Source organism: Neoarius graeffei, chromosome 3, assembly GCF_027579695.1.
Source record: "Neoarius graeffei isolate fNeoGra1 chromosome 3, fNeoGra1.pri, whole genome shotgun sequence".
NCBI lineage: Eukaryota > Metazoa > Chordata > Actinopteri > Siluriformes > Ariidae > Neoarius > Neoarius graeffei.
Genome location: NC_083571.1, coordinates 13,326,490 through 13,342,059, shown reverse-complemented (window position 1 = coordinate 13,342,059; position 15,570 = coordinate 13,326,490). Strand labels below are relative to the sequence as shown.

General features: G+C 41.6%; 1 protein-coding gene across 4 annotated transcripts in view; it reads left to right on the top strand.

Moving 5' to 3' along the window:
* Positions 1-15,570, top strand: part of fam184ab (family with sequence similarity 184 member Ab) — a 440,896-nt gene that overhangs the window by 207,308 nt on the left and 218,018 nt on the right. For all 4 annotated transcript variants that reach the window (XM_060915808.1, XM_060915811.1, XM_060915809.1 and 1 more), the window contains exon 4: positions 10,955-11,090. In XM_060915808.1, coding sequence (XP_060771791.1) covers positions 10,955-11,090 — 136 coding nt within the window. The remainder of the gene's footprint in view (positions 1-10,954; positions 11,091-15,570) is intronic.

Here is a 15,570-nt window from a genome sequence, read left to right as displayed (position 1 = left end):
ACTGAATACACAGTGCATCGCTGATTCATAAAATATATGCAGCTAAGTTTAGTGCTGATGTTCAGCGAACATAAAGGTGTGTTTTAATCTTTTTTTTTCTTTTTTCATCTGATCTTCAAAGAGTGCAGCGTACAGCTTGTGTTTATTCACAGTTAATGAGCGAGCCATCGTTAAATCTCTCGGAGCCCTTTCTGAATTTTAGAAAAGGAGTCGTTATTTGTGAATGCAATTAGTACCAGGCTTTCGAGCCATATTTCTCTGAATGAACAGGGAGAAGGAAAAATAATGGTTCAGAAATATATAGTTTCTAAACATTTCGCTCATAGCAGCGTACACAACGCATTTTGTGATTTGCAAGACAGATCGTGTGATATGGTATTGTACAAGGCAGTTCATACAACAAAGAAGGCTTTCTGTTCTCGAGTCATAATGATGAAATGTTCTGATGAGAGGATAAGACATTTATACACATGACTCGCCAAATGGGGTCTATGAATAATAGCCAGGGGGGCTATAATTGTTTTTATTTTTAGTTTTTTTAAATATTCATGTTGTTACAGTTGTGGAAATAACAACCCAGCTGTTAGTTATATCCAAATCATGAACTGGATAATGGTAAGTGACTTTTTTTTTTTTAAGCTGTAATGAAAATTGCAGTGATGTATATAAATAATAACCTCGTCATTTTTTTCAAAACATATATTTATTGAAGGCGGCACGGTGGTGTAGTGGTTAGCGCTGTCGCCTCACAGCAAGAAGGTCCTGGGTTCGAGCCCCGGGGCCGGCGAGGGCCTTTCTGTGCGGAGTTTGCATGTTCTCCCTGTGTCCGCGTGGGTTTCCTCCGGATGCTCCGGTTTCCCCCACAGTCCAAAGACATGCAGGTTAGGTTAACTGGTGACTCTAAATTGACCGTAGGTGTGAATGTGAGTGTGAATGGTTGTCTGTGTTTATGTGTCAGCCCTGTGATGACCTGGCGACTTGTCCAGGGTGTACCCCGCCTTTCGCCCGTAGTCAGCTGGGATAGGCTCCAGCTCGCCTGCGACCCTGTAGAAGGATAAAGCGGCTAGAGATAATGAGATGAGATGAGATATTTATTGAATATTTGTTTTTTTGCATCTTCAGACAAAATGCAGACATCAACACGATACAGACATCCAACCAAAACAAAAGACAAACAACCTAAAATAAAATGCAATAAAATGAAAAAATAAATAGCTAATTAAAAAAAAAAACCTCAACTCTTTTTAACGTGATCACTCAAGCTCGAGGTGCTGCACCACATCCCAGTCTGGCAGCAGGACAAAAATAGCCGAGATTAATATCCTATTAAATTATTTCTTGAATAATTATTTCTATTCATCTCACATTTATTTATTTATTTATTTATTTATTTATTTTTAATGGATGAGAGAGCCACAGCTGTTCTCCTTACATACTAACTTTTTTTTTTTTGACCTCATAAACTGCATACTCCTTCAAGCTACTTCCAAAATATGGATCACAAATGACAGTGACTGAGAATGCCAGTCAGTCAACAACAACTACTCACACACCCTGACGCCCTGTAGGCCAATTCGCCTGTCAGTTGCCAGCTTCTTATCTGAGCACACTTCATCTTCATCTGGCTTGCTAGGCATGTCGCAGGTTCCCCAGACAAACAACCGTTCACACACACACATTCACACCGACAGGCAATTTAGACTAGCCAGTTAACAGTAGGAAGAATCTTTATTCGGAAGACCTACGTCCTGCAAAGTCATTTTCAGTAGGGCTCTGATAAAATAAAATTTAAAAAAAAAATGTATGTACTTATTCTATTCACATTCAATGGATATGAGCAGTCGCGCACTCTGATTGATTGGCTACTCTACTACTAGAATATCAGCTCATATATCGTGAGTAGAGAAAAACAAAATGGCGGCTTTGTTATGAAGTATTTAAAAGAAACAGACATAGCTAAAAGAATAGAGTAGTTGTTTTCCCCCCTCCCAATATCTCCTGTTTCACACTCCAGCCCAGTTGGTGGCAGTAATGCAGATTTAAGTTGGTTTGCCAACCGCCGAAAAACCCTAAAGAAGAAGAACAGCAACAACAAAATGGCAAAGCGTGTTGCTGAACCAACCGAGGACGAAATAAAAACTCTACTCGAAAACAAAACCCCATAAAATAAAAAAAAGCAACAAAATATGGAATAAAAGTATCTGACGGCAAGAATGTATTTTTCAAGAATTATTATTATTATCGCATTTTTCACAAATAGCTCCTGTCATTTCGCCAGTTTGCTTATGTTCTAAGCGGAAATGACTGTGTCGGATGTTTTGTATAAAGTTTTTATTGATCGAATTTGCAAAAAATACAAATAAAAATGCTCTGTTTCTCAAAAGCCAGTGAATATGGATAGAATAAAACAGTTATTCCACTCGGTTTCGCCGTACATGGCTTATAGCCGACTATCAGCTCATGTACGACTAGATTTCTTGGAATAACTGTTATATATACATAATCATAAAGTACATATCATTAAAAACTACACTTAAGTAAACAGTAAGTCATTCTAATAAATAATATGATAAATAGCAACATGATGATGACAAATCATAATAATAATGTCGATAAAATAAGTATTAAAAAAGTGTTCGCAGGCAAAACAAACCTCTCTCGGCAGCACTTATTTTAGTGCTTTTGATACTGACGGCATTATACAAGTGTTCCCTCTTCACCTTTCAAAGTTGGCGAAGATAAAACGTCATAGCAGCTATCTTGGACTATGCATGACGTTGCTATGGTGTAGACCTTATGGCTATTTCGGGGGTGTGGGTAGAGAGTGTATTATTTTATCGTAATAATGAAAGCCCATATGGGACTTCTTATATGTTCTCATCTCATCATCTCTAGCCGCTTTATCCTGTTCTACAGGGTCGCAGGCAAGCTGGAGCCTATCCTAGCTGACTACGGGCGAAAGGCGGGGTACACCCTGGACAAGTCGCCAGGTCATCACAGGGCTGACACATAGACACAGACAACCATTCACACTCACATTCACACCTACGGTCAATTTAGAGTCACCAGTTAACCTAACCTGCATGTCTTTGGACTGTGGGGGAAACCGGAGCACCCGGAGGAAACCCACGCGGACACGGGGAGAACATGCAAACTCCGCACAGAAAGGCCCTCGCCGGCCACGGGGCTCAAACCCGGACCTTCTTGCTGTGAGGCGACAGCGCTAACCACTACACCACCGTGCCGCCCTTCTTATATGTTGATAATGGTAAACATCTGGCTATCATTAACCATTTTAAAGTTACAGCCCTCTGAAAATCCATGGCCTTGAGTTTGACCTTTCACGGTCACTCAAAGTCAAAGATCATGGTGCCAATTGAAAGGCCATATAGGAGTTCCTTTATGCTCATAATCGTAAACATCTGTCTATCGGCAACCGTTTTTGAGTTATAATGGAAAATGTTATTTTGACCGATGACCTTGAACCCTCTGATCTTTAACCCCCAACTGCTACGGAGACCGTCCAAGCTACCCCATCATGCAGCATATGGTTGGAAGCAGAATTGAAAGATGCACATTTTGGTTTTGGTTTGAAGTCAAAATGATGAATTTGAAGATCTTGACCTTGACTCTATTATCCCCAAAATTTAATCAGGTAATCTACGGACCATTGCCCACCTAGCCTGAAAATTTGAAGTCAATCAGTGCAACCGTCTAGACGCTACATTGTTAACAGACAGACACACAAACAAACCGCACTGATTACAATATCTCGCCCTGCTGGCTCCGTCGCAGGTGAGGTAAAGAGGGAGAAAAAAAATTAACAAAACATAATTAATTACGATGAAGGAACTTTTCGCCACTCTTTTAAATTTCTTAATAGTGGACAGTGATTGTCATCGAGTAAGGAGTTCCAGCTGTGTCGACAGCTCCTTTTGAGTCTGGTTCCTCTCGAGGTTTCTTCCTCATGTCGTCTGAGGGAGTTTTTCCTTGCCACCGTCGCCACAGGCTTGCTCATTGGGGATAGATTAGGGATAAAATTAGCTCATGTTTAAAGTCATTCAAATTCTGTAAAGCTGCTTTGCGACAATGTCTATTGTTAAAAGCGCGATAGAAATAAACTTGACTTGACTAGACACGAGATTTGAGATCTTAACAGACCCTGGTTCGTGTTAGATTTAACTGTTCTCAGCATATTTTTATTGCACGTATTGTACTTGTTATACATCTGTACCTTTAGATAAACTTGATGCATCTTCAGATACTTTGTTATACATGCGGACACAGCGATGGAGTTCTCGTCATTAACTCGTCATTAACATCTCGTCATTAACTTTTTTAATGTTGACAATACAATTATGACGTTATTTTACAAGTCTTTTATTGAAAGTATTCTTTGCTATGGTATTGTATGCTGGTATGGTCACTCCAAAGTGACGCACAAAAGTAAACTGGGTAAAATCGTTAAAACAAGTGGGAAAATAATGGGGTGTCAGCAAAAAGAGCTTAATAACCTTTACCTGGATAGACTAGCCAAGAAGGCAGGCAAAGTCTGCACTGACATTACCCATCCCCTCTCAGTTAAATTCCAAACACTTCCTTCAGGTCGTATATACAGATACCTAACATCAGAACAAATAGAGCAAAGAACTCCTTCATCCCCATGGCAATTAATCAGTTGAACAAGATATGGGAGATACATACTTAAAACTACACTCATACTTGTGTTAATGTACAAATGATTTTTTTTTTTTTAACATTTCTAGCATTGATTGATGCCTCTGACCAGTGGTCTGTATTTATTTACACGTTTTGCTATTTATTGTGTTGTGATGGGTTTTTTATTGTATGTGTTTTTTTGTCACTTTGCTGTGCTGTAAGACAAATTGCCTTTTTTAAGGACATTAAAGCTTTCAAGTCAAGTCATTGAAAGGTCCAGCCACTTGAGTTCGTCAGTAGAGCAGGACCAAGGTGATCGATTCAGGAGTAGTTTGGCCGCTTTGTTATGAAGTACTTGGAGCGAGTTCATTAACATTTTATTGTCCTTTTCACCCCAGACAATGGACACATAGTCAGATAGAGGGACTATTAATATCATGACATAAATTTTCCTTGCAAACAAAGGCAACAGGTGTTTTATCCGCTTTAAAACTCCAAGCCATTGTGCAACCTTAGAGTGCAGCATTTCAACATGATCGTGCCAAATGAGATGTTGATTGTTGATTAATCTACTGCATGTCTTTGGACTGTGGGGGGGACATACACAGAAATGAGGAGAACATGCAAACTCCAACTGCTACTAAATAATGATGATGATGATAATAATAATAATAATAATAATAATAATAATAATTGTTGGCATAAATTCTCCAGAATTGCGTAATCAAACATTCACGCAGTGCTTATGAAAGTTATAAACACACTATGGCGGTACCTTCAACTAAACATAGATATGACTCAGGAGGCAGCGAAACTCAATAACAGTGACATTTAATCGCTTTTTCTGTAAATCAGTTATGACTCCATAAAAGCATGACTCAAAAAAAAAAAACTGCCGCGAGTATCCTGATCCGTGTATCAGTCCAACAGTGAGGGACGTTCGACAGTCGCTTCTTCTATACTTTCTCGTTGTCTGTTTTTTGTATGTTGGTCTGTTTTGACAATGTTTGATGCACAGAAATGGAAAAAATATAGTAAACAGTGGATATAAAGTCCACCAAAAATGAAAAACAAGACCCTGTGATTTTAACAGGGCTGTATAGACTTGTTATATCCACTGTGCGTGTCGGAAATTGCCATCTGATCTTTTCTTGAGGAGTTGTTGTTGTTGTTGTTGTTGTTGTTATTATTATTATTATTATTATTATTACAACCCCAATTCCAAAAAAGTCAGGATGCTGTGTAAAACACAAATGAAAACAGAATGTGAAGATTTGCAAATCATGGAAACCCTATATTTCATTGCAAATAGTACAAAGACAACATATCAGATGTTGAAACTGAGAAATTGTATTGTTTATTGAAAAATATATGCTCATTTTGAATTTGATGTCAGCAACACATTTCAGGAAAGTTGGGACGGGGCCAACAGAAGACTGAAAAAGTTGTGTAATACAAAATTAAAAAAAAATAATAATAATAATTTGGTTACTTGGCAACAGGTCAGTAAATGTCTGGTTATAAAAAGAGCATCCCAGAGAGGTGGAGTCTCTCAGAAGTAAAGATGGGGAGGGGTTCACCACTCTGTGAAAGACTGCGTGGACAAACAGTGCAACAATTTAAGAATAACATTCCTCAATGTAAAACTGCAAAGAATTTGAGGATCACATCATCTATGGTACATAATACCATTAAAAGGTTCAGAGAATCTGGAGAAATCTCTGTATGCAAGAGACAAGGCTGAAAACTGACAGTGAATGCCTGTGATCTTCAGGCCCTCAGGCGACACTGCATTAAAAGCCGACACGTGTCTGTAGTGGAAATCACTGTATGGGCTCAGGAACACTTCAGAAAACCATCGTCTATGAAAACAGTTCATTACTGCATCCACAAATGCAAGTTAAAACCAGATATAAACAATATCCAGAAACACAGCCACCTTCTCTGGGCCCAAGCTCTTTTACGATGGACTGAGGCAAAATGGAAAATTGTCTCGAGGTCTAACGAATCTCATCTCATTATCTGTAGCCGCTTTATCCTGTTCTACAGGGTCGCAGGCAGGCTGGAGCCTATCCCAGCTGACTAACGAATCAAAAGTAGAAATTCTTTTTAGAAATCATGGACACCATGTCCTCCAGGCTAAAGAGGAGAGGGACCATCTGGCTTGTTATCAGTGCACAGTTCAAAAGCCAGCATCTGTGATGGTATGAGGGTGCATTAGTGCACATGACATGGGTAGCTTGAACATCTGGGAAGGCGTCATTAATGCTGAACGATATATACACGTTTCAGAGCAATACGCTGCCATCCAGACAAAATCTTTTTCAGGGAAAGCCTTCCTTCTTTCAGCAAGGCAATGCCAAACCGCTTTCTGTACATATTAAAACCGCATGGCTCTGTAGTAAGAGAGTCCAGGTGCTAAACTGGCCTGCTTGCAGTCCAGGCCTCTCTCCCATTGAAAACATTTGGCGCATTATGAAGCACAAAATATGACAAAGGAGACCCCGAACTGTTGAGCAACTGAAATCGTATATCAGGCAAGAATGGGACAAGAGTTCTCTTTCAAAACAACAGCAATTGGTCTCCTCAGTTCCCAAACGTTTACAGAGTGTTGTTAAAAGTAGTGGTGATGTAACATAGTGGTAAACACGCCCCTGTCCCAACTTTTCTGAAACGTGTTGCTGACATCAAATTCAAAATGAGCATATATTTTTCAAAAACAAAAACAATAAAATTTCTCCGTTTCAACATTTGATATGCTGTCTTTGTACTATTTTCAATGAAATATAGGGCTTCCATGATTTGCAAATTATCGCATTCTGTTTTGATTTACAGTTTACACAGCGTCCCAACTTTTTTGGAATTGGGGTTGTACTATTATTCCCTGGGCTGTGCAAATTCTACTGTAGACGAAGTGGCAGACTGAAGTTCAGCTGAAATATTTCAGCAGACAGAACCGAGCATAGTTCTGCAACTCGAGTAGTAGTAGATCTTCTGTTACTTCTGTGTATTTTATCCAATCGCATACATTTGTGTCAGTTATGTCACTAAAGACAGCTCACTGGAACAAAAACTAGCTGCATGGATCGAGAGATTTGGTCTAAATGGAGAGTTTTTATAGACTTTCGTTGACGTCTCAGGAGCCTGTGGACTTCCCCTGTCAGCCAATCAGAAACCATGGCTGACAGGGGAAGTCCACAGGCTCCTGAGGGCTCGGAACACTGCCTTCAGAGCTGGGGACGAGGTGGGCCTGAGGACAGCTAGAGCCAACCTGTCTCGAGGCATCAGGGTGGCCAAGAGACAGTATTCAAGGTACATTGCTGACTATTTCAATGACAGCAGAAACACCAGGAACCTGTGGCAGGGGATTCAGACCATCAAGCCCTCGCCGCTGACCTGTGACTACTCCATGTCTCTCCTGAATCAGCTGAACAACTTATTCGCTCGTTTTGAGCCAGACAATAGCACCATGGCATGGAAGACCCCACCACCTCCCAGCGACCAGGTGTTGACGCTGTCCCCAGACAGCGTGAGGAGAGCTCTCAGGATGACAAATGTACGGAAAGCCCCAGGTCCTGATAGCATTCCTGGTCGTGTCCTGAGAGACTGTGCCGAGGAGCTCACAGATGTCTTTACAGACATCTTCAACATCTCATTGAGCCAGGCTGTTGTCCCCACGTGCCTCAAAGCCACCACCATCATCCCGGTCCCAAAGAAGCCGTCTCCCTCCTGCTTCAATGACTACCGCCCTGTTGCACTCACTCCCATCCTCATGAAGTGCTTCGAGCGGCTAGTCATGCGGCATATCAAGTCTGCCCTCCCCCCCGCCCTGGACCCTTTCCAGTTTGCATATCAGTCCAACCATTCGACCGATGACACCATCTCCACTGCCCTCCACTCAGCCCTCACCCACCTGGAGACAAAAGACTCGTATGTCAGAATGCTGTTCATAGACTTCAGCTCAGCATTCAACACAATCATTCCTCAGCAGCTCATCCATAAACTGGACCAGCTGGGACTCAACACCTCCCTGTGCAACTGGCTGCTGGACTTCCTGACGGGGAGACCACAGGCTGTACGAGTCGGCAGCAACTCCTCCAGCATCATCACATTGAACACGGGGGCCCCCCAAGGATGTGTGCTGAGCCCCCTCCTCTTTACTCTGCTGACCAGCGACTGCACACCAACATCCAGCTCTAATCTCTTCATTAAGTTTGCGGATGACACGACTGTAGTGGATCTCATCAACAATGGCGATGAGACAATCTACAGGAGTGAGGTGAGCCGCTTGGCCATGTGGTGCAAGGACAACAATCTCCGCCTGAATGTGGAGAAGACAAAGGAGATTGTTGTGGACTTCAGGAGTGAGCACACCCAGCATGCTCCACTATCTATCGACGGTGCTGCAGTGGAGAGGGTGAGCAACACCAAGTTTCTGGGTGTGCACATCTCTGAAGACCTGTCCTGGAACAACAACACCGCATCACTGGCCAAAAAAGCCCAACAGCGTCAGTACTTCCTCCGCAAACTGAGGAGAGCAAGAGTCCCAGCCCCCATCATGCACACATTCTACAGAGGCACCATCGAGAACATCCTGACCAGCTGCATCACCGTGTGGTACGGCACCTGCACCGTGTCCTGCTGCAAGACTCTGCAGCGCATCGTGAGAGCAGCTGAGAGGATCATTGGTGTCTCTCTCCCTACTCTAATGGATATTTATAACTCCCGCCTCACCCGCAAAGCCATCAGGATTGCAGGTGACCCCACCCACCCATCTCACAGCCTCTTCAGTCTGCTGCCGTCGGGGAGGAGACTGCGGAGTCTCCGGGCCGCGGTCAGGAGGCTCAACTCAGTCCCTGTTCTGCCCCCTGCCACAGATTCTGCCCACACACCCCCCTGCCCCCCCTTCAGCATCTGACATGTCACCCTCACAGTTCCCACCCCCCCAACACACACACACACGCGCGCGCACACATACATACTCTCAACGTTCATTAACATACTAAACTCAGGGATTGCACATTTCACTTTACCTCGCTCATTTGCACCATTCCGCACTACCTCACCTTAACAGCTATTAGTTTATTGTTTATTCTGCTTATCTCACGTTTACCTGCTATACCTCAAGTGCCCTTGACTGTTTATTTGCTTCAATTTAAGTGTGTGTGTGTGTGTATATATATACACATATGAGTGTTTAGTCTATGTCTAGTTCTTATCTAGAGTGTTTATACTGTTTGTGTTGTTTATTTCAGTTATTCTATTTTTGAGTGTTAGTCTGTCTAGTTCTTATCTAGTGTTTATACTGTTTGTATTGCTTATTTCAATTATTCTATTTTTATGAGTGTTTAGTCTATGTCCAGTTCTTATCTAGAGTGGTTATACTGTTTGTATTGTTTATTTCAATTATTCTATTTTTTATTTATTGCATTGCCTGTTTGCACCGTGGGTCAGAGAGGACTGTAATTTCATCTGTGCTGTATGTCGAGCATGTATAGCATATTTGATAATAAAGTTGACTTGACTTGACTTCATCTTATTTGCTCTTGACATGGTTTGGTTTAAAAAAGACAATTGGTCATGGATGTATATGTTTATTCTTCCCTTATCAGACGTCTCATCTGTTCGTGGTCCATGGTGGTGGGTCGAAATGGTAATACGGGGAGCCACGATGAAACACATCATGACGACTTGAAAGAATTTTCTTGATAACCATGAAAGCATTGGGCACATGCTGATTTCATACTGACATGGAGACGGAGTAAAGGAGTTTTGGTGGATCTCTATTAAATTACTGATGAGAGGTCACTTGTGTCAAGGTCATGACTTAAACTGCTATGTTGTTACCATGTTCTACATATTATCCATGTTATTTGTACAAGTAAGAAATATATATTTTGACAAAGTGCCTGCTCCTCTTCACTGCTCAGAGAGTGACAGATAGCCAGGATGGGATAATAGGACTGAACATGATGGCAATAGAGAGAGAGAGAGAAAGAAAGAAAGAAAGAAAGAAAGAAAGAAAGAAAGAAAGAAAGAAAGAAAGAAAGAAAGAAAGACTCTCACAGGAAATTGTTACCGAGTCTAAAGGATAGGAAGAGTAGAGGGAGATGAGGTGCACATTCACAATTCATGAGAAGGAAAAAGGAAATGGCTGGACAGAGAGAAAAAGAGTGGTCATGATGATCGGGGGGAAGAATAAGACAGCACCATGTGTCAATCAGTGATGCACTGCTCATTTAATTTCATCTTTGGGTTTATTTGTGTGTGTGTGTGTGTGTGTGTGTGTGTACAGGAGCTGCATAAACAGCTGGATGAGGTGACTCAGGATGCGGAGATCATAGCGATCAGGCAGAAAGAAGCAGAGTGCGAGCTGGAAGCCACCAGAGACAGAGTTCAGCAGCAGGCCACGGAGATCCTCCTCAAAGCCAGTGAGATATCTCCATAAATTTTAAATCGCATCAAAAACTATCGACATACAGTCTTTATACTCTCTACATACACTCACTCTGATTTATTTCTCTTTGTGTATCAAAACACACATCAATTCTTTCCTTTTGTTCTTGTCTAAAAGTGACCCAAAACCTTTACCTCCTTTTAATTTTTTTGATATGAATACTTTTTTGTAATTATCTATATATCTGTATTTAACAGTTATTCCACGAAATCGAGTCGGACATGAGCTGATAGTCAACGAGGCGCGTAGCACTGAGTTGTTTATAAGCCAAGTACGACGAGATTGAGTGGAATAACTGCTTTATTCGAGCCACATTCACTGGATTTTGAGAAACAGAAAAACAAAAATAAAATTTTTATTTTTTGCAAATTCGATAAATAAAAACTTTATACAAAACGTCCGACAAAATCATTTCCGCTTAGAATGTAAACAAACCGGCGAAATGACGGTAGCAATTTGTGAAAAATACTATAATAATCATAATAATTGAAAAATAAAAAAAGATATGTTCTTACCATCAAATACTTTCATTCCATATTTTGTTGATTTTTTTTTTATATTTTTTTGAGGGTTTGTTTTTGAGTAGAGTTTTTATTTCATCCTCGGTCGGTTCAGCAACATGTGCCGCTATTTTCCCTGTGTCTGAAATTGCTCCCTACTCACTATGTAGGGCACTATATAGTGGGGTCGCCGTTTTGTACTGCTGTCCGAAACCTTAATGAGGATTATTTACACCCTATATAGTGCACTCAAAGTATCCCACAATGCATCACGAAAAGCAGTGTACAACCAATGGTCACTAACCAAAGCAATATATCCCATCATGCATTGCGGTCGTGCTGAAAGAAATCAAATTAAAAGTCTCAGATTTGATTTAATAAAAGGCAGCGGCAAAGAAGAAAGTATTCAGCCTTGATTTAAAAGAACTGAAAGATGCAGGGACTTTGTATTGATTAATGTGGGAAATACGCTCAGTATACTTTGTATTTATCACAAAAATACACGCATGCGTTTATTATTTTGAAAACCCACCAACTGACTGATCTGGCACGTTTTAATTGTGTGACAGTAATGACGTAAATACCAGCGCAACGGACTAGCATCCGAAAGCGTTTTTTTTTTTTTCATTTTACCAATGACCTCACTGTATAGTCCTCTATACAGTAATTCCCTATATAGGGAGTAGTGAACAAGTGAGCGATTTCGGATGCAGGATTTGTTCTTTTCTTTCTTCAGGGTTTTTTGACATTTGGCAGACCAACTTAAAGGTGTATTACCGCCACTGACTGGGCTGGAGTGTGGAACAGGAGATACTGGGGGACGGAGGGATAGCTATATTCTTTTAGCTATTTCTGTTTCTTTTAAATACTTGATAGCAAAGCTGCTATTTTGTTTTTCTCTACTCATGGTATATGAGCTGATATCCTAGTAGTAGAGTAGCCAGTCAGAGCACTGGATTGCTCATATCCAGTGAATGTGGATAGAATAGTATCTAATACTTTTATTCATATCTGATAATAGATCCATCATAACTATTCAAATAAATAAAAAAGTACCAGATTTATTAAAGACAGTAAAGGAGATCTTATTTTCCTGACGCTTGACTAGGTTCTGAAAGACAGATTAGATCAGTCTGACTGACGCTTTCTTCATGAAGATGGAACCAGATTTGTGAGCTTGCAAGTTGACGTACTTGCTGCAGTTTCCTGTTGGCCATCGTGCCCTCCAGAAGTGCTCCAGTCCTGCAGGTGGCGCTGTTAAAACGTCACGACCGTTTTAACGACTGCAAGGAAATAATCGCCGATTCTCAAAGTCACAAATGAGGCAGGGTGGTAGCAGGCTCCAGCGCATACCACGTTCATCCATGGAATTTGACACAGCGGGCGATGACCTCTGTTTGCTCAACAGTATATCTCATTGTTCGTGGAAGCTGTCTCAGCTGCCTCCTCATGAAGGATGAAGAGTCAATAGGTTTCTATGAGACACTTGAGTGACTAGAAGGAATACTTTTTCAAAATAACAGGCATGTTTCTGATGTGTCCTGTCCTCAAGTCCAGACTCTTTAGTGGGTCTTTGGTGTCCTTGTTGATTAAACTGTCCTTAAAGTGTCTGATAAAGGATAAAGGATGCAGTGTCCCTGTTTGGCAACCCCAGTAACACCTGATACCTCGTGATTTATGTCTGAGTGGCTGGAGCACTGAGCGAGTCCCAGCAGTCCCAAGCACTGATTTGCTTGTTGGGTCACAAAGCAATTTATTCCAATCTTTGCTCGTCTCGTATGTGATTCATGGAGGGAATTGGGGAGTTTAATGCACGAGCCAGAAACCGGTGCTTGGTTTGTCTTGAGGCTTTTCTCAGCCACTCTGTGTGGGTCTATGTTGGGAAAATTTTGGGTGACAGATCGCCTGCCGGTTTCCTGGCAACAGCAACTGAACGTCACAGCTCTGTTGCTCCCTAAGACCCTGTCAGCCAATTTCTGGAGTGTTTCACCAGACACGAAGACTGAACACCTGGACTCAATGCCACTCCTACTCTTTTCATGCCATCATCAGGGCCAGTGGTTATGTGTATTTACAGTGGATATATAAAGTGTACACGCCCCGTTAAAATTAATTAATTCATTCATTCATTATCTCTAGCCGCTTTATCCTTCTACAGGGTCGCAGGCAAGCTGGAGCCTATCCCAGCTGACTACGGGCGAAAGGCGGGGTACACCCTGGACAAGTCGCCAGGTCATCACAGGGCTGACACATAGACACAGACAACCATTCACACTCACATTCACACCTACGGTCAATTTAGAGTCACCAGTTAACCTAACCTGCATGTCTTTGGACTGTGGGGGAAACCGGAGCACCCGGAGGAAACCCACACGGACACGGGGAGAACATGCAAACTCCACACAGAAAGGCCCTCGCCGGCCCCGGGGCTTGAACCCAGGACCTTCTTGCTGTGAGGCGACAGCGCTAACCACTACACCACCGTGCTGCCCCCCGTTAAAATGATATAGGTTTTTCTGATGTAAAAATATGAGACCACGATAAATAATTTCAAAACTTTTCCCACCTTTAATGTGACCTATAACCTGTACAATTCAACTGAAAAACAAACAAATCCGTTAGGGGGGAAAAACATAAGAAATAAAAAACGTACAATAAGCTGGTTGCATAAGTGTGCACACCCTTAAACTAATACTTTGTTGAAGCACCTTTTGATTTAATTACAGCATTCAGTCTTTTTGAGTTCATACCTGCCATCAATTAAAATGACTCTGATTAACCCCAAATAAAGTTCAGACATTTCCTCAGTCGCTTCCTCCAGCAAAAGCCGGGGTTCACAGAGAGCTTACAAAGGGATCTCATTGCTGAAAGGTATCAGTCAGGAGAAGGGTACAAAAACATTTCCACAGCATTAAATATAACATGGAGCACAGTGAAGACAGTCATCAAGAAGTGGAGAAAATATGGGACAACAGTGACATTACCGAGAACTGGACGTCCCTTCAAAATTGATGAAAAGACAAGACGAAAACTGCTCAGGGAGGCTGCCAAGAGGCCTACAGCAACACTGAAGGAGCTGCAGGAATTTCTGGCAAGTACTAGTTGTGTACTACATGTGACAACAATCTCCCGTATTCTCCATATGTAGGGTCAAAGAAAAACATCCAGGCCTGGCTAAATTTTGCAAAAAAATATACATCAACTCTCCCAAAAGCATGTGGGAAAATGTTTTATGGTCTGATGAAACCAAGGTTGAACTTTCTGGCCACAATTCCTAAAGGTATGTTTGACGCAAAAACAACACTGCGCATCACCAAAAGGACACCATACCCACGGTGAAGCATGGTGGTGGCAGCATCATGTTTTGGGGTTGTTTTTCTTCAGCTGGAACAGGGGCTTTAGTCAAGGTGGAGGGAATTATGAATTTTGGCCTAAAACCTTCAGGTGTCTGCTAGAAAGCTGAAGATGAAGAGGAATTTCATCTTTCAGCATGACAATAACCCCAAAAAAGTTTTGGAATGGCCCGGCCAGAGCCTAGCCCTAAATCCAATCGAAAATCTGTGGGGTGACCTGAAGAGGGCTGTGCACAAGAGATGCCCTCGCAATTTGACAGATTTGGAGCGCTTTTGCAAGGAAGAGTGGGCAAATATTGCCAAGTCTAGATGTGGCAGGCTGACAGACTCCGACCCAAAGAGACTGAATGCTGTAATTAAATCAAAAGGTGCTTCAACAAAGTATTAGTTTAAAGGTGTGCGCACTTATACAACCAGCTTATTGTACGTTTTTTATTTTTTATGTTTTTCCCCCCTACCAGATTTCTTTGTTTTTCAATTGAATTGTACAGGTTATCGGTCACATTAAAGGTGGGAAAAGCTTTGAAATAATTTATCGTGGCCTCATTTTTTTTTTTTACACATCATTTTACAACCTATCATTTTAAAGCAAAAAAGTGTG